At 38.6% G+C, this 20,871-nt stretch overlaps 1 protein-coding gene across 2 annotated transcripts in view; it reads right to left on the bottom strand.

Moving 5' to 3' along the window:
• Positions 1-446: 446 nt before the first annotated feature.
• Positions 447-20,871, bottom strand: part of LOC121389464 (sodium-dependent dopamine transporter-like) — a 44,412-nt gene continuing 23,987 nt past the window's right edge. The window contains exons 7-13 of one of the 2 annotated variants that reach the window (XM_041521101.1): positions 14,722-14,846; positions 13,195-13,307; positions 8,979-9,078; positions 7,163-7,263; positions 5,920-6,099; positions 5,091-5,165; positions 447-2,771 (exon numbers count right to left, since the gene is read on the bottom strand). In XM_041521101.1, the coding sequence (XP_041377035.1) occupies positions 2,748-2,771; positions 5,091-5,165; positions 5,920-6,099; positions 7,163-7,263; positions 8,979-9,078; positions 13,195-13,307; positions 14,722-14,846 (718 nt within the window). In that variant the 3' untranslated portion in view covers positions 447-2,747. Of the gene's footprint in view, positions 2,772-5,090; positions 5,166-5,919; positions 6,100-7,162; positions 7,264-8,978; positions 9,079-10,396; positions 10,703-13,194; positions 13,308-14,721; positions 14,847-20,871 lie in introns of those variants that run through there. The other variant, XM_041521102.1, reaches the window with a different exon arrangement.

Raw genomic sequence — 20,871 nt, 5'->3', positions numbered from 1 at the left:
AAATGTAACGGGTTTCCTCTCTAAGACAATGTGTCAAAATCACCAAATGTTTGACATCAAATAACCGATGATTAATAAATTATTGTGCTCTAGTGATGTCGTTAAATAAAACAAACTTTAACTTTTTGATTGGTTTTTGGCGCGAACCACCATTATTGCAACTTTGACATAGGACCTTTAAGCCAGATGGCTGTGTAATATGTCTTCTTTTTTATTATTATGGATGACTGGGAGAATACTACTGTATACAGCTAGTATTACCGTACTTAGTTTATACAGTAGTGTTCTTCCACTGATCCATAATAGTATATATATATATATATATATATATATATATATAAAACCCTACGTATTAAGCAGCCATCTGGCTTAAAGGTCCTATGTCAAAGTTGCAATAATGGTGGTTCCCGTTTTTCCAAGACCTAATAATAAACAACAATCTTGTATGATTTTGGTATAGTTTATTTTGACAATTACAAAACAATACATAAAGTACACTATGCTGATAATAAAAACACGTGTTCACATAATAATATAGATATTGGTACAAAGTTTAATACTTTATCCTACACGACATTGGCCTACCGCTTAGAATGTCGTATCTACAATTACTGGATATCACACATATACAAATGTACTGAGACTGCTATGGCCAAGATGGTATTTCAAAATGACACCACCATCACAACAACCAAATAGTAAAAAAAAAAAAACTAAATTGCTGTACAACGATGTCATCTGTTTTCGGTCGTTTCATTACAAACGTAATTGTGAACACGATGATGATAATGTTGACGATAATAATGCCATTATAATGGAATTCTGTGAAAGAATCAGGATTGGTCATGAAATAAATACTACCATCTCGTGACTTGGAAGATGCAGCCATCTTACCAATTCGTGTACATGGATACCATTCAGTGTCAGTTTTCAAAGATGTATGATAAACTAAAGAATCATTTAAATTTGACCCAATATTATACGCAATATACAGTCGTGTTTTCTTTTTCTTCTTTTTAAAAACAAATATACTCAACAAAAAATAAAACACGAATACTAATTTAGTTTTCTTAAATTTCTTTAAAATTATTCAAATTAGTTTTTTGTGTCTATTATAATTATCAATGTGTGAACATTTAATTTTGTTAATTTTATCACCTTTTTTTGCGTTTCATTTGTTGTTCCGTATGATATAGAAAAAAACTTATAACTGTGATACACAATCATATAAACAAGAACACGATACACACGACAGGCCTTTAAAAATAGCAAGAACGATTCTTTCGTTCGTGCGTTGCTCTCGCGAATCTAATTTGGCATAACGTTTTTTTTTTTTTTTGTTCGCGCGAAATTTGGATCACCATTTACTTGAATATAAAAGCTACGCAAAAAATGGGTTACCTGGATGTATTTCTGCGTAACCGATAAATGGGTCACGCAGATTTTCAATTCTCCTAGGCCAGTATGACATGGAAATGAAATGATGGGGTGACAAAGGATTCCAGTACTGTATCATTATCTTGTTAAAACATTTCTATCTATGTAATTATAATACTATATACTACTAACTAGTGTCTTCGTATCCAATAATTTAATTATATATACAACGTTCTAATAATGTTATAATACAAGCTCGTCAATACTAATTCTGTAGTTAAATCATACACACAAGTAATAAGTGGTAGTGGATGATTCAAATGCAATTATAACAAATATGACGACAGTAATTCTGTGTTGTAACGCTGGTATGTCACGAATATATCGGTGTTTTAATAAAAAATTTTTACCCCAATGGAGATGTTAGGATTTGCGTCACATAATGCTAGTGTTAGACTATCAACTGTCATGACGTAGTTGGCCAACTCGACAGTTGCATTTTAAGTTCTACCACTTTCGACGGGTACACTCAGATTAACAACCAATAGGTCGTAGGAGCTGTACACGACGAGAATCGAATTGTAAGAGCGCTCAGACTAGCAACTGGACAGTCGTAAAAGTCGTGAGATCGGCGAGTTGGCCAACTTCGTCGTGGTAGTTGGTAGTCTGATCCTAGCATTTAAAAATTCATAGGTGGGAAAGACATGGAATACACTGCCTCAGGAGAATTTTCATCGTATGCATTGCCCCACCAGATATCGATGGTTCTATTTATAGTGTATTATTATGAGACTACTTTCTAATACACATACTTCCCGAACATTCACCAGTCTACTTAGAATAATAACACGGAGAGTGTACTTCAAAATCCAGGTTATTATCCAAGTATCCGAAAATGATAACAATATCGAGGGTTGACTGTGACAACCAGAACTGGTTATGTGCACTTTTTACAAAAATGAGAGTAGTCTTAGAATTTCGCTTATTTCCACCTTTAAGTGAAAGTGCGTGCGTGTGTGCGTGAGAGAGAGAGAGAGAGCGAGAGAGAGAGAGAGAGGGGGGGGGGTGGGGATCACGCGCACACGCGTGTGTATGTGCTGTGCTGTGTTGTGTGTGTGTGTGTGTGTGTGTGTGTGTTTGCGTGTGTGTGTGTGTGTGTGTGCGTGAATGTGTGTGTGTGTTTATGGGGCACTTGGGTCATCCTAGGCCATTTCAATTAAACTATCTACATCTTGTGATCACTGAAGTGATGGTTCTAGACTTCTAGTCTGATCTGACTATCCTTGGTAAACAGTCGTTAACTACTAAGATTTAATTCTGTAACTGGTTCCACGGACGTCTTCGTTCTGCCAGGCTGAGGGTAATAATCCTCAAATGCTGAGCCAGTGGTCTTTCTAATCATGGAAAGAAAAAAAGCAGCCCATATAATTACAAAATTAATGTAACTGACATTAATCGGAAGCGTCGGAAGCGGGGATGGAGGAGAGGGAGCATTCTGAACATTTTGCATCCCCCTTCTGTTAAAAGGAGAATTAATGTATAATTGTTACCACCAACCCACCTCTCCCGGTGTAATAGATTCAAATTACCCCCCGGTTCAGGTTACCTCCCGGGTAATTTGAACCTAGGTTCAAAGTACCCCCCGTAGTTTCAAATTACCCCCACCCAACAACTAGTAAATTTTTCACAAATAGGGTATATTTTTGACATCGAAACGTTGATATATATATTAAGTATTCTTATAAAATATGAAAATTCATGTATGGAAACCTAGATACAGTGAATATCAGAATTTATGTTTAAGCAAATATTTACAAAGTCCCATATTATATATGGGTAATCGACGTAATTTGATATGAAACATTTTATATGGATAATAAAGAAATTATTACACGAGCGGGTGTGTCATACTGATTTTACGAAACTCGTGACAGATTTCATACAAAGAAATCTGTCACTCGTTTCGTAAAATCAGTATGACACACCCGCTCGTGTAATAATCTTTATTTCTTGTATACTACTACCTAAGTTCAGATATAAACTGTTAATATTCAATACGTAAATAATAGAACACATAATATGTCTGTCCTATTATAGTTTACGTATAGCCCCTTCCTGCGTCGACACCACGTCGTCTGTGTATATACACGGACGTTAAACAATGATTCAGTCACTCACCATTTTTCTCCCCAGGAAATATCACTATGTAAAATTAGTCTAATTCACAACACGTTCATGAATCGCCGTCTAGTTTGAGATATTAAATGGGTTAATCCGAAACTTGGGGTAATTTGAAACTACCATATATGTGCAAGTTACCCACCAGTTTCAGGCTACCCCCGGGGGTCGTTTGAAACTAAGGAGGGTAGCTTGAAACTAGGTTCAAACTACCCCGGTGGTAATCTGAAACTAGGTTCAAACAACACCCGGTAATCTGAAACTAGGTTCAAATTACCGCGGAGTAACTTGAATACGGGAGGAATTTGAAACTGGGACACCGGGGCATTAGGTCCAAAATTAGACCCAACCCGGGAATAAATTGTACATAGCTGAATTTTGCAGAATAGTTTCTGAATGTGATTAGGAACATTTCAAAAGACCATAAGGATTGTTTTGTTGTTTTCAAAGGAACATATTTTTTCCATAAAATAAAAACTATTGCCAGTATCAACTTGAAACTTCAAACTGACAAGAGTTTTGATACATTTTATCATGAGACATAAGTATTTATGATCCATATGGAAAACTATTTTTTACAGAAATATATTTTCCTAAAATTGGTCCAAATCTTGCATTGCAAGTACTGCAAGGCAAAAAGGTGCCTAGAAGTAGTTGCCCGTGCCGACGAGGTTTAAACCTGATATTGAGAGCTTTTACATGTATTCTGTATCTACTAGGTATTTACTGAATTGGCATGAATAAATTACTTATGAGAAGCCCATCGGTGTGATTCCAGTTCCATTGTTAATTACTATACATTTGTATGTATATTTGCAGTTTCTATCTTTTTCTCCAAGAACACTTTAAATATTGATGTTACAACAGTGTCACTTGCTGTCAATCTTTTTCAATATTCTCTGCATACACAGAACATTAATTTCAGTGTTTTATGTTCACGAAACATTCACAATTAATCGCCAAGTTTAAGCCACATGGTCAAAACTGGGTGGTGCATAATTAATGGGTCCGGTAACATACAGCACTCGTAGCACTTACGTCTGACGTACACCACACATTATGTATAGTGTACGTCTGACGTACACCACACATTATGTATAGTGTACGTCTGACGTACACCACACATTATGCATAGTGTACGTCTGACGTAAGTGTTACATGTGCTTTACATTACCGGGCCCAGGTTATTACTCATGCAGATCAGAGCATCCATTCATTTGTTTAATTAGAACATAATTACATAAAGTGATGTCAACAGGGTAATATGAAAATACTAAAAGGTATATTTTTAATGACAATATTTTATCATACCTTGACAGTCATGTGAGACTAAATATGAGTAAATCTAGTATAATATTATTTTGTGTCACATATTATATGTAGATTATGTACGGCATGATTAACACCAAAAATGAAGGTCTGTGTTTTTAAGTATAGAAATATACATTAAAACTGTAAATATAAACTCAGTATCTTATAGTAAGTATACATTGTAAACTATATATGTTAAAAACGTTTCTAAAGTAAATACTTACTTGAAATCTTTTAACATATTTTTTCTGAAGTATTTCTTCATGCTCCCATTCGGGTGAAATGCACAGAGCAAACCGCTGAAACATGTGAAAATGGACATTAAAGGGACATTCCTGAGTTTGCTACAATATTTAAGATGTTATCGGCTAACAGAGACTATTTAACGATTGTAATTACATACGAAATATATTTTTCTGCATAAAATATTAGTGGCTATATATTAAATGTGTTTCTGATCGTCCTAATATTTGTACTAGGTTAAATTTCATTTTATTTTCTAAAATATTATTTTTTCGTACGTACGAAATTATTTGAAGACAAAATCCAGCTTCGGCTTCTTACAAATATTAAGACGACCAGAAACACGTTGAATATACAGACACTGATATTCTAAACAAGAAAATATATTTAATATGTAAGTTAACTCGTAGAAATAATTTTTAGTTGAAAACATCTTACAATGCAGCAAACTCAGGAATGTCCCTTTAAGTGTAGTTAATCTACAAACCTGTAACACCTATTTGAATAAGTTTATAACATAGAGAAGCTAAAGTCTGTGATGTTTAAACAGGGAAATACCGTCTAAAATAACCAGAGCTTGTCTCATTAACCATTACTTCTTAGACGAACGTGCGTTTTTAGAAACTTGGGTGTGTCACTTTAAATCGGCGAAACAAAGCATTTGGTACAACTATACAGAGAACTATTGTTATTGAAAAACACACACCCTTGTACAATTACGCCATTAGATGTTAAACTTAATTTGAATGAATTTGAAAATATATCGTGAGAAGTATATTGGGTGGAAATATTAAAGCGTTTTGTACTCACTTCTTTCATTGTTCCAGGCGTTATGGCTAGTTTATAAATAGCATATCCGGGAATCATGAGCATGGAGCACAGCCCTATGCACCAACCAATCGCGTTGGCGTATGGTGGATATTTATAGAAGACGTCTGCTGAGATGTACACTAGTGGGGAATACGATGCAATGCTCGAAATCACGATAATCTGAAACACAAGGTCATGTTATCTTTATTGGTACTGACACAGTTGAAGAGTCCTACATCATTAAATTTGCGAGTACCGGACTTTTATGTAGCCAAAACAAATATTACGCGCTGCAAAACGTATTGCGGCACTGTAATACTATTATTATAAGTAGTGCGGGCATGCCATAATATTGCCAAAGTAGTGAGGAATAATAATACTATTACAAGAAGTAATATTTCTAGAAATAGTACAGGATTTTAATATTAGCACAAATAGCGCGGGTCTGTACTAACATTAACGTAAGTAGTGAGGAACTGTAATAATCTTACCAGAAGTAGTGCGAGACTGTAATAATATTACCAGAAATAATGCGGGACTGTATTGATATTACCAGACGTACTGTGAACCAGAATTCTGATATTACTAGTAGTAGTGTCGGACTGCATTGGTATTACCAGAAATACTGCAGAACTGTAATAATAGTTCCAGAAGTAGCGCAGAACTTTAATGATATTACTAGTAGTGTGAGACCGTAATTACATATCAGAAGTAGCCAGGTCTGTAATAATATTATAACATTACCAAAAGTAGTACAGATCCGTAAATATATTACCAGAAGTACTGTGAGACTAGTACTGTAATATTACCAGAAGTAGTGCGGGACTGTAATGATATTTTCAGAAGTAGTGCGGGACTGTAATAACATATACTGCTAGACTGTAATAATATTACTAGAAGTAGTGCGGGACTGTAATGATATTTTCAGAAGTAGTGCGGGACTGTAATAATATTACCAGAAGTAGTGCGGGACTGTAATAATATTAGCAGAAGTAGTGCAGGACTGTAATAATATTACCAGAAGTAGTGCGGGACTGCAATAACATTAGCAGAAGTAGTGCGGGACTGCAATAACATTAGCAGAAGTAGTGCGGGACTGTAATAACATTACCAGAAGTAGTGCGGGACTGATAACATTTCCAGCAGAAGTACAGGTGCGGGACGTGCAATCATCTTTTCAAAGTAGTCACAGAACTGATTTATACATGGAGGCAGAAGTAGTAGCGGGACTGTAATAACATACCAGAAGTAGTGCGGGACTGATAAATTTCCAGCAGATTCTCCAGTACAGGTTAGGTCGTGTTCCCGTCATCTTTTCAATGTCGTCACAGAACTGATTTATACCTGGAGGTGAGAAGATTGTTAGACCGGCACAGAACTGAATGATACCTGGAGGTGAGAAGATTGTTAAACAGGCACAGAACTGATTGATACCTGGAGGTGAGAAGATTGTTACACAGGCACAGAACTGATTGATACCTGGATGTGAGAAGATTGTTAAACAGGCACAGAACTGATTGATACCTGGATGTGAGAAGATTGTTAAACAGGCACAGAACTGATTGATACCTGGAGGTGAGAAGACTGTTAAACAGGCACAGAACTGATTGATACCTGGATGTGAGAAGATTGTTAAACAGGCACAGAACAGGTTTATACCTGGAGGTGAGAAGATTGTTAGACAGGCACAGAACTGATTTATACCTGGAGGTGAGAAGATTGTTAGACAGGCACAGGACTGATTGATACCTGGAGGTGAGAAGATTGTTAAACAGGCACAGAACTGAATGATACCTGGAGGTGAGAAGATTGTTAAACAGGCACAGAACTGATTTATACCTGGAGGTGAGAAGATTGTTACACAGGCACAGAACTGATTGATACCTGGAGGTGAGAAGATTGTTAAACAGGCACAGAACTGATTGATACCTGGAGGTGAGAAGATTGTTAAACAGGCACAGAACTGATTGATACCTAGAGGTGAGAAGATTGTTAAACAGGCACAGAACTGATTTATACCTAGAGGTGAGAAGATTGTTAAACACGCACAGAACTAATTGATACCTGGATGTGAGAAGATTGTTAAACAAGCACAGAACTGATTTATACCTGGACGTGAGAAGATTGTTAAACAGGCACAGAACTGATTTACACCTGGAGGTGAGAAGATTGTTACACAGGCACAGAACTGATTGATATCTAGAGGTGAGAAGATTGTTAAACAGGCACAGAACTGATTTATACCTAGAGGTGAGAAGATTGTTAAACACGCACAGAATTAATTGATACCTGGATGTGAGAAGATTGTTAAACAGGCACAGAACTGATTGATACCTGGAGGTGAGAAGATTGTTAGACAGGCGCAGAACAGATTTATACCTGGAGGTGAGAAGATTGTTAGACAGGCACAGAACTGATTGATACCTGGAGGTGAGAAGATTGTTAGACAGGCACAGAACTGATTGATACCTGGAGGTGAGAAGATTGTTAGACAGGCACAGAACTGATTGATACCTGGAGGTGAGAAGATTGTTAAACAGGCACAGAACTGATTGATACCTGGAGGTGAGAAGACTGTTAAACAGGCACAGGACTGATTTATACCTAGAGGTGAGAAGATTGTTATATATATATTACATGGCATTCTCAGACATTGTAATTGATCACATTATGAAAGCTGATTCCGATCACCCCCATCTCTGATATATATATAGACAGGTAGCTTATATAGATAAGATAGATAGATTAGATAGATTAGATAGATTATATAGATAGATAGATAGATAGATAGATAGATAGATAGATTATATAGATAGATTATATAGATAAGATAGATAGATTAGATAGATTGATTAAGTATATTAGATATATTAGATAGATAGATAGATAGATAGATAGATAGATAGATAGATATATTATATAGGTAGATTATATAGATATATAGATATATAGATAGACAGACAGACAGACAGATAGATATTAAAACATTAAAACATCAGTCTCTGTGGAATTGCACAGTGGTAAATCCCGTGTCTAGTAAATGTGAGAAAGGTCACTACCATAAAACCAGGACACTGCCACCACCTGGCACAGAACGACAAACAGTATGGATGTTCCAGCAGCAAATGCGTCGAGCAAGGTGAACACATACATTCCACCCTGAAATGTAAGAAAATACGTCCTAACTTACAACCCACTCGTTTGTGTTTTCCCGTCCCAACCATTGCCCTAGCACGGGTATATCAAAAGATGCGGTTTGTGATGTCATGTGTGCAGGTAATGTGCAATTATTACTGTGTCCTATGGAAAGATTCTTTGTTAAAATGGAAAACTGTATGTTTTTTCCTAAAATTATTAAAATGTTTGACATCCAAAAAGCCAATGATTAAAAATGAATGTGTTCTGATAATGTCGATAAACATAACAGACCTTAACCATAAACAGACCTTTTTAAACTAACATCACTTAACAGATAGAAGAGAAGGCTTTAAAATCTGAATGACAAAACAGTTATCTCCATCAAAAACGTGTATCTGCACAATAAAGAGTCACGGGTGTGCCTGTTCCCACGAACAACTGTCATGTACTTTGCCCATTGATTAATAAGAGGACTGCCACTTCTGAGGACAATACATCCTTTGTTGCTGTTCAGTAAAATAATAAGTGCATCAAAGTTAACGTTTGTTTTGTTTAACGACACCACTAGAGCACATTCATTTATTAATCATCGGTTATTGGAAGCCAAACATTTGGTAATTTTGACATATAATCTACATTTTTCCAAAAGTAGAGAAGTATTTCAGTTACTGACATAAAAATATATTTCAGTCAAGTCAATGGCCAATCCTTAATATCATTTGCTGGAAAGTACTTAGTAGTATATATGAAAAGTTTGTTAAAGTTTGTTTTGTTTAATAACACCACTAGAGCACATTGATTGATTAATCATCGGCTATTGGATGTCAAGCATTTGGTAATTTTGACGTATAGTCTTAGAGAGAAAACACGCTACATTTGTCCACTAGTAGCAAGGGATCTTTTATATACACCATCCCACAGACAGGATAGCACATACCACGGCCTTTGATATACCAGTCGTGGTGCAAATAAGTGCACCAAAGACATCATATAATTATATTTTTTGCATGTGTTAAAACCTTGTCATTAAGGACAAACAAACTAAATTTCTGGTCTCTGGTCAGCACGCGCGTCGATTTTGACCCTCGCGCGTCATTTTTAAAAACAAATTCCACTGTATGACGTCGATTTCTGTGGATTGTACAGAATCCCCCGTGCTACTGTTTTGGAAAATATTTAGGGTACTAAGGCAAAGGATGGGGCAACATGGCCATTGAGGACAGACTGAACCGGATGAGGAGAACGTAAACACAAAACAACCCCCTAAATATACCCACCTTTTCTGTGCAATTCATGTTTGTTTGTTGTTGTTTTTTTTGTTTTGTTTTTTGTTTTTTTTAAACCATCAATTCTGGACCTTCTTTCTTTTTTTTGACACCCAGTAGCCGATGTATTTTTCATGCTGGGGTGTCGTTAAACATTCATTCATTCATTTAAAAAATTTTTTTTGCCTAAAAAGGTTTCAAGCGAGTTAAATGTGTAAATATTGAAAGAGAAATCTTACTTCCGTGAGACAGGGTAGTGAGAAGAAGAAAGCCGACCCCACCACTATGAGAGTTAGCACCTCCCTGGAATACCGAAATCCCTTCATCACACTATGGAACTCATCGCGCAGGCCCGTCAGGGGCGACTCCAGTCCACCAAACTGAAATACAAGCAAATCATGGATACGCATATTACTAATCGTGAAATATCCCCAGGGTAAATTGGCAATCCGATTAAAATCAACCCCAGTGGTAGACCAGTAGAGATGATTTCAATAAAATTGGGTAAAGTGGACAAAAATCGGTACCCACAAAGGTTGTTACGGACCTGCGTCCTAAGTATATATGTAGCTATACAACGGATAAAAGCTTTGTATAAATCCACCGATCTGCAACAGTAAAACGCAGTCTCCGGTCATCATTTATTTATATGGGTATTCTTCAGCAATAGAGAGGTTTCGCAACCACACATTTACGGTTACGGAATGAATGAATGAATGAATGTTTAACGACATCCCACTACAAAACTGTTACAGATAGTGATATTCATAGGTCACCACTTTGAGTGTGTTTGGTGACGTTACAGCAATTTGCGCTCTTTACCATTAAAAAGCCTGCTATACGTAATAGATTTCGTGGCTAATAAATATGAATAAACAAATACCACTTCTAATAACGCCGCCATCTTCACGTCACCAACCGTGCCAATCTGTGAGACTAGATAAAAGATTAGTTACCAAATAAGTTTGAGCCGAATTTACGCTGCCTGTTTTACCTAAATATAGGTGCTTAAGCATTGCAAATGTATGTTGTTACACGCGTGTCAGATATTTAAACAGGCTTTGAAATATCGGCCCATTATGGTTAGCTATCGGCATCCGTAACAGTAATGGTGTGGTTGTGAAACCATAGAAACAAAAATAACCACTAAAACAGCCATATGTGTACGGGTTCCCATTTTTGTAGGTGGGGGTGGGGGGTGGAGAGCAGGCTGGTTTTTGCCCGAATTAAACGGAAATGTCCTAATCTGGATAACAACATTTATTCATATTCGCATTACTGCCAAACAGCTATACGGGGGTGCAAACTAATCACTAGTACCATTAAGCTTCTTCTTCTTTTTGCGTTTAGAATACTGGAAATACATGGTAAAAAGTTCTCAGGTTAGCTCATTTTGCCCGAATATCTCGATAATTTTTGCCCGAATTTGAGGCTGTCCCCCCCCCCACCCCCCACCCCTGTCTTGTAGGCTTATGAAAACAGCTGGTAATTGCCATCGCAAACAGTACTATACTGAACTCCACTGAAAACGCACCACTATTTTTTAGTTGCGAGATTCCTATAAAACAATTTTTGGTTAAATTTATTGCCTACCAGTATACATTCAGTTATAAAAAAATCAGTTAAAAGTATTATTTTTTCTTCCCATATCCTTTTTTACAACTTTAAAGTTGACTGGTGCGTTTTCAATGGAATTAAGTATATTTTGTTCTCCAGATGTTAAAACATAGCTACTGAAGACACCCCAAAATAGATTGTTTTCGTGTGTTTCACTTTCGCCCGCCCACCCATCAGACATCGGTGGTATTGGTCTAGAGATTGTGTGCCTCCAGTAATACGGATTCGCTACCTATTTCTGTCACTGTACTGTGGCGAGTCGAATAATTAAACACAGTAAATTAAAGTGACAGAGTCTAGTTTTTAAACACCAAGGCATATTTTTCACTATTAGAGCCGTTTTTGCTAACTGAAATCATACTTACTTGTTGTTTATTGTTTAGATTATCCATTTCCGTACATCTGAAGTGTTTCTGGTCATCCTGGTGTTTTTAATACCACAAAATGCATTTTTCATATTATTAAAAACGCACGTGCGTCTCAGAAATAACAGTTATGGAGTCGAGTTTTAGTCTATTTGTAAGGACATTTCACCGTTTCACCGTCACAGACTCTCGTTTCACTCTTTTCTAACTTTATCCAAATGCGTTGCAGGTTTGTAGATTATCTAAACTTAGTGTCCATTTTCACGAGCTGAAACTATGGCATGGCTTCTAGATTATGGTAGCCCCACTCCCATGGCTAGTAACATTCAATGTTGGGCTAGTAAATAACTACCATTGCCATGCCCGACGGTTAATGAAATATTTTGATCAAATTTTGCAGTTAAGTCTATTTTCTAAATGTGAATATCCTTCCCCCTACCCCACCCCCAGTGTTAAGTGTTTTTAAGCTATATCTCTCTCTCTTTAGGTGATATATCCAATTTTTACTATTATTTAGTCAAATTGTATTAACTTAAAGTAAAGTAGGCCTAGTGAATTTTTAATCGTGGCTAATAAATGTTTTACATCACTGATCCCATGGCTAGTGGATTTTATAAAAAAAAAATTCTACCAGCCCTGCTAGGGTCTGCACCTTTAATGGTGTCAGCTATCAAAATAACAGGGCTCGTACTAATTTGAATAGCAAAAAACCAACACCACTCCCATCACACACACCCCCAAAAAACCCCACCAAAAAAAAAAAAAAAAAACAACAACACACACACACACACACACACACACACACACACCCCTCCTCCCAAAAACCCAAAAACAAACCCACAACAAAAGCTGGGTGTAGCACGTGTTTGAGAAAGGAGTGTTTTACGTACAGCGCTGTCGACTCCGAGAGAGATGAGCATGAAAAAGAAGATGACGGCCCATCCCGTGGAGCCAGGCAGCGTGGCGATCGCCTCGGGGTACACGATAAACACCAGACCAGGCCCTGAAACACGACCGTACACAACAGTGACAACACAGACCTCTTCAACATGGTTTCCGTAAAACATATAGCAGGTCACTGACCGACGCAGAGTGTCGCTGACTAACGCAGAGTGACGCTGACCGACCCAGACCTAGCTCGAGTCACCTCCAGCCCTACCCCTTATTGATATTGATATATATATATATATATATATATATATATATATATATATATATATATATATATATATATCCCCATTTATCAATACCAATAAGGGGTACGAGCTGGAGGTGACTCGAGTTAACCCAGACCAAAGAGAATTTTTAAAGTTAAAAGTTTGTTTCGTTTAACAACACCACTAAAGCACATTGATTTATTATTAGTCATCCGCTATTGGATGTCAAACATTTTGTAATTTTGACATATTGTCTCAGAGAGGAAACCCCCTACATTTCTCCATTAGCAGCAAGGGATCTTTTATATGCACCATCCCACAGACAGGATAACACATATCACGATCTTTGATATACCAGTCGTAGTGCACTGACTGGTGCGAGAAATGGGCTTGATCCCAGACCGACAGCGCATCTGGCGAGTGCTTTACCACTGGGTTACGTCCCTCCCCCAGAATTTGTAAGGGAACTCTGTTGCAGATTGTCAGCCCCAGACAGATCCGACGAGCGCGCAAAGAAAGAAAGCCCCCCCCCCCCCCCCCCCCCCCCCCCCCCACACACACACACACATACACACACGTTTTTGGCTGCTTCAGTTTGCGTCGGTCAACGATCTGCTATAGGCCTATATTTTATGGAAGCCAGACTTTACTGTAAAATATTATCTCTGTCCATTGTACATTATGAGGTGCACTTTCTAGATGCGACTTGTAGAAACGATTCGTGGAATATATAATTCAAAAAGTTTTGGGGTATGACCCTACTTGAAAGCAACGTGCAGTAGAATTAGAAAACAAATATACTTTTAATAGTTCCATTTCATTCCATTTTATTCCTTGATTTCAAGTTATTTTTATTCTTTTATCTAATTAAGTTCAAGCACCTTTTTAGAAGGCCGTGCATTAATTGTGTATTATTCATGTTTGTGAACGTGTGTGTGTCTCTAGATAACTTTCTGTGTGCGAATCACAACTTACATTTCATTTCAATTTATTTTCATGCTTATATCCAATTAAGGTTCAAGCACGCTGTCCTGGGCACACACCTCAGCTATCTGGGCTGTCTGTCCAGGACAGTGGGTTAGTTGTTAGTGGTTAGTGAGAGAGAAGAGGGTGTAGTGGTCTTACACCTATCCACCGAGTCGTTAAAATTCACTCTGGGTGGGAGCCGGTACCGGGCTGCGAACCCTGTACCTACCGGCCTTATGTCCGATGGCTTAACCACGACACCAGCGAGGCATGTTTGTGACAGTCATTACTTACCTTCTGTAGCCACCTGGTCAATGGGCTTATGAGTTTTTAGAGACATGTAGCCAAGATAGGAGAAGATGACAAAGCCAGAAAACAGACTGGTGAAACTGTTGACAGCAACAGTGATCAAACAATCCCTGAAAAACACCACACAAAGGACATATCTATAATATTCTTTTATATTTTATTGACATGGAAAAACGAAAAAGAAAGAAAGAAAAGAACACATTTAGAGAGTTTTCGAGTCCGTCGTTCTACACTAACCACAATTTGTTTTCTAAGCCTTATCCCACTGTTACTAAACGTTCCTTTCAACTGTTTATTAAATAAATTCTTGAACAATATTGGTTCACATTTAATCAGCGGCTACTACCGGTAAATGTCTTTATTAAATGTTCACTCTGTGATCCAGTGGTAAAGCGCTCGCTTGATGTACGGTCGATCTAGGATCGATCCCTGTCGGTGGGCCCATTGGGCTATTTCCCGTTTCAGTCGGTGCATCAGGACTGGTATAACAAACGCCGTGGTATGTGTTATCCTGTCTGTGGGATGGTGCATATAAAAAGATCCATTGCCACTAATGGAAACATGTAGCAGGTTTCCTCTCTATGACTGTCAAAATTACCATATGTTTGACATCCAATAGCCGATGATTAATAAATCAATTTGCTCTAGTGGTGTTGTTAAACAAAACAAACTTTAACCGTGGTCGTATTTCAACTTCATACGAGGTACACTGCATGGAAATTTAATGAATTTATGAATTATAGAATGAATAAATAAATGAATGAATGAATGAATGAATGAATGAATGAATATACATACACGAATAAATGATAAGAAACATTCGTTATTCTAATAAGATTAGTAATTTTTTTTAATTGTCAGACCATTAGACAGTGCCAGGGTTGGAGCCCTGATACATCGCCTTACAATTTATCTTAAAATTAATATACATACATGTGTAAACATACATACAGATATATACAAACACACATACATACGCATACACGCACGGACGTACGAACTCCCATTACATTATATTCTGATGTATGCAGGTACAAATCAAAATAAAATAGTACTTCCTTTTATGCACGCCTTATGGTCCAGGACTTTTTTTTTTTAAAAGGGTAAGAATGAGAGAAGAAGAAGAAAAAGAAGGAAAAGAAGAAGAACAAGAAGAAGAAGAAGAAGAAGAAGAAAAAGAAGAAGAAGAAGAGGAAGAAAAACCTAAAGTTGATGGTGAGTAACGAAGCAGAATTAAACTGATGATAATCACAGGAACAGCAGTCGGCCTGTGTTGGAATGTTATATGAACATGCTATCACAAAATGTTTTTCCTTTGAGTAGATCGTTATCTAAGTGTAATGGGGAGTAGTATAAGGGCCTGTATAGTGCCATGACCTACTTTTCCGTGACCTTGACCTTATGACGTCATAGTCTGACCTTGGCATGGGTGTTTAGGCGTGTGACCTTGAGGAGGATAACACCCCGCCCGTGTCCCTGACCGACTTAGGTTGGTACTGATGTCCTTGGACTGACCCTGACCGATTTGTTTAGCATTGACCGACTTAGAGGGCAGTGACTGGTATACCTGGGCAGGTGTGCGACCTTGGTGTAAGTCATAGCCTTGACGTACTTGGTGTGGGACTCATCGCCTAGACTTGACAGGGATGGTGTAGGATCCCTAATTGCTACTAATGGGAAAATGCAGTGGGTTTCCTCTCTAAAACTGTCAAAAGTATGTTTAACATCCAATAGCCGATGATTAATAAATCGAGATGCTCTAGTGGTGTCGTTAACCTACCACTTCTAAGGACTGCCCGACGCGAGGTAGTGTATTTAATTTTAGCTCGCTGAATGATGAATGGTTATCACTGTTTACATCCGGCAAGTGATGGTATCTTGTGTTGTCAGTCTCTAAATAAAATACTCTACGGAACTTCTAGAAGTTACGTTCTCAAAGTCTGGCAGAAAGACGAAATGATTTAAATAGGTGGAAAAAAAGGAATTATCGTTCTACACTATCTGATAGCGCATTCACAAGATTATTATGAACTGACCTATTTCGTCGCTTCATCCCGCGAGCGCACCCACACCCACACATATATATGGCTTAAATTACAGGGCTTGCTGATATCTCGGTAGTTCAGTCTTTAGCGTACTCGGCTTGACTGTGAAAGATACGTCGCTCGTATCTCATGTGGGAGAGCAATTTTTTTTTCTTTCTATTATTATTTGTTTAATTAGTTTATTTATTTATTTATTTATTTATTTGTTTTTATTTTATTAATTATTTTTTTTGGTTATTTATTTATTATGTTCAAGCAGAACCCAATACAAGCATCCTCTAATAACCCTGTGGGGACGGGACGTAGCTCAGTGTTCCCTTGATGTGAGGTCGGTCTGGGATCGATCCCCATCGGTGGGCCCATTGGGCTATATTCAGCCAGTGCTCCGCAACTGGACAACGACCGTGGTATGTACTATCCTGTCTGTGGGATAGTGTAGATCCCTTACTGCTAATAAAAAAAAGAGTAGCCCATGAAGTGGCGACAGCGGGTTTCCTCAATCAATATCTGTGTGGTCCTTAACCATATGTCCGTATAACCGTAAATAAAATGTGTTGAGTAAATAAAACATTTCCTTCCTCGTAAAATAAAGATTAATTGAAAACAAATATTTATTTTTAGTATTTTGTTTTAGTCATAGGGAAAGAAAGACATATTTGTCCCGAAGAAAGGAATGTTTGCTAAAAAGAAAGGCATATGCGTTAAGGGAAGAAAGGAGTGTTTGTTAAGAAGAAAGGCATATGCGTTAAGGGAAGAAAGGAATGTTTGTTAAGAAGAAAGGCATATGCGTTAAGAAGAAAGGAATGTTTGTTAAAAAGAAAGGCATATGCGTTAAGGAGAAGAAAGGGATGTTTGTTAAGAAGAAGAAAGGGATGTTTGTTAAGAAGAAAGGCATATGCGTTAAGGAGAAGAAAGGAATGTTTGTTAAGAAGAAAGACATATACGTTAAGAAGAAAGGCATATGCGTTAAGGGAAGAAAGGAATGTTTGTTAAAAAGAAAGGCATATGCGTTAAGGGAAGAAAGGAATGTTTGTTAAGAAGAAAGGCATATGCGTTAAGGGAAGAAAGGAATGTTTGTTAAAAAGAAAGGCATATGCTTTAAGGGAAGAAAGGAATGTTTGTTAAAAAGAAAGGCATATGCGTTAAGAGAAGAAAGGAATGTTTGTTAAAAAGAAAGGCATCTTGGGACATGTTTTTTTCTTCGTAGCGTTTCCTCTTGCTTTGGAGATAGTCATGATTGATGTCGAATTCACGTTCCACCATGAGATGAATGCCTTCGTTTTCCAGGTCGGGCGACGCTCTCCATTTCCCTCTTCGCACGTTTTCACGTGTCGCTGCATGTAGCTTCCGTCTTTAAAGACCAGACCACACGTATCGCAAGACAGCATCCTCTTGACTTTTTTCAAATAGGGTTCTACCTCATCATCTTCTTCGTCGTCACTTTCGTAGGCGGGTATGACTGGTAGTTTTCTCTTGAATGCGTCCCTTTGCATGATTTGCTCGTAGAGCTCTTTCTCCGACGGTGGTTGCACGTCTTCTGAGACATTCGCCGTTACGCTCGTGCTTTTATACCATTCGGACGGCCCCGTCTCTAAACCATTAGGCCGAAGACGCCAATGTTCGCGCGTGGTCGGTTTCAAGTCCACCAAGAGATGTCCGTAGGGCCTGTGGGTAGCTTCCTCAAACTGATGCATGAAATGACTAGTGTTTTTCGGATACATCTGCCGTGCCAAAGTCAGAACTTGCTGCTTGTCGATGGGGTTGTTGAACAGCGCTAGATAATGGCAGTTTTTTTCTCTGTGTTGGGTCGTTGCTGTGATACAGGTTCTGGTTGATAGCGATGACGGATAAGTTTCTGTGATGACTTCCTTCTGTGAACAGGTCGGTGTATTAGCTATACACATCAGGTCGTCCAACACGATGAGATTTCTGACGCTGGGATCCAAATAACGATCCTTTTCCAAATTCTCGGGTATGCCTTGAACAAATTTCACTCGAACGTTTGTCTCAATGATGTCGTAGAGGTGTTGCCATCGTTTGTAGAGCCAGATGATGCGTTGGGGAGGCGGCTGGAGTTTACCATCCCTCAACAATTTGTATACCAAAAATGTCTTTCCTCACGACGTGGGTCCCGACACGATCATGGTGAAGGGATGTAGCAATCTTAGGGGATGCTGCTGCTGCTGTGGTGGTGGTGGTGGTGGGTGCTGCTGTGGTGGTGGTGGTGGTGGTGGTGGTGGTGGTAGACCTTTAGCATGTTTTTGTTGAAAATGTCTTAACATGGCGTCTCTCCTCGAGAATGTGAAACCACATTCTGAACATGTGCTCTGCATGACGACTCTAAATGAAATGACGATATCTGACCCACATAGTTCCTTTTATAGCTTATTTAGAAATGCTTCTGCAGTATCGGGGCTTTCCAACCCGTACCACTTTGTTGTTGTTGTTTCCGTTTCAGATCGGCTTTGGCTTGCTCTATCACCTGTTGTGTGGGGGTGACCATGACGACTTTGGGTGTTGGGGGCTTGTTCTGTTCCTCTTGTTCTAGACATCGATCCACACTGTACATGATCTGACTTTCCCCACCACGTTGAATTTCGAAGTGAGGTTGAAGTTTACCTTGTGCCTGCAGTTTATAGAAACGGGTCCACTTATCCACGTCGGGTACATATAACTTGTACTGGTCTGACATGTTGCTCCTCTGAAAGTTCTACCTCAAATGACGAGTTTTCCAAAACTATTTTACTTATATACCTTATGACGCATAAAGATATGGTACAGGAATGTTTGAATGTGTGTGATACGTATGACCAGTGCCCCTCCTCCCAAGCACAAATCTCATCGTGCGAGCTCCCAAAAAACATCGTTACCAAAATATTACCCTTTACCAGTGTTACTACCATAGGGACACGTCCAGAGACACACTCATGGACGCAGGACATAAATAAGAAAGCAAAACCTGTTATTCACGGTTTTATTCACAACATACAACATGAAAACAAAGCACACAAGTGTCTAAAACATTTAATGTCTGAACACGTTGTTCATAAGGACATCTTGGAGAGAGTCTGTAATGTTCCATCACTGGGTCGTCTGTCTTCTTCCATCGGTAGACGCGAAGTCCGCAACAGTAACAGGTGATGGCATCGTGGTCTCCCGTGTAGTAGAAACCGGCCTTGGCAAGTTCTTTTGGTTTTTGACGTAATTGTATGGGCCATCGAGCATACGTCAGCATCCGGGCATAGAAATGTCTCATTTCGGGACGATGACAGAACAAGTAACGTCTCGAATAGCAATCTTCCTCACAGACAGCATCTGTTTCACAGGCAGCATTCGTCTGATCTGTGGGTTCATCCACGAGTTCGCCAGCTTCAGTTCCAACCCCAATGTCACGTGTAGCATCCGTTTGATCCGTATAATAAATACTCTTCTTCTTCTCATCTTGTTTGGTAGTCACTCTTTTACATTTGATTGTATGTCTTTCTGAACATATGCAGACCAAGACGTCGTCCTCGTTGCTACTGCTGCTGCTACTAACACTGTTCGAATATCCCGATGTCATTTTCTTCGTACCAGAATAGCTTCAAACTCCAAAGCAAAAATAGATCTCGTTCACAGAACTTTCGGCAAGCGAATGACGCTACTAACAAAACACCCTTTTCATATCCAAATACGAGCCTACATAGGTCAAGGCCAGTCGTAAGTAGGCCAAGGACAATAGTCTGGGGGACAGTCCAAGGGCACAACGGAACTAGTCTAAGTAGGTCAGGGCACGGGCGGGGCGTTCACCCTAGTAGGCACGCAGCTGTCCCAAGTATGCCAAGGTCGGTCCATGACTCACACCAAGGTCAGACACCTGCCAAGTGTGCCAAGGTCGGTCTATGACACACACCTGCCAAGTATGTCAAGGTCAGTCTATGACTCACACCAAGGCCAGACACCTGTCAAGGTCAAGGTCACGGAAAAGTAGGTCATGACACTATACAGGCCCTTATACTACTATGGGGTTTTTTCCTTTCTTTCACTATATAAAAAGGTTGAGCCATTGTGCCCATTCTTTATTAAACTTTTCATAGTTGCAGTTTTTGAA

This window comes from Gigantopelta aegis, chromosome 14 (genome assembly GCF_016097555.1).
Source record: "Gigantopelta aegis isolate Gae_Host chromosome 14, Gae_host_genome, whole genome shotgun sequence".
NCBI lineage: Eukaryota > Metazoa > Mollusca > Gastropoda > Neomphalida > Peltospiridae > Gigantopelta > Gigantopelta aegis.
This window is presented reverse-complemented; position numbering and strand designations above follow the sequence as displayed.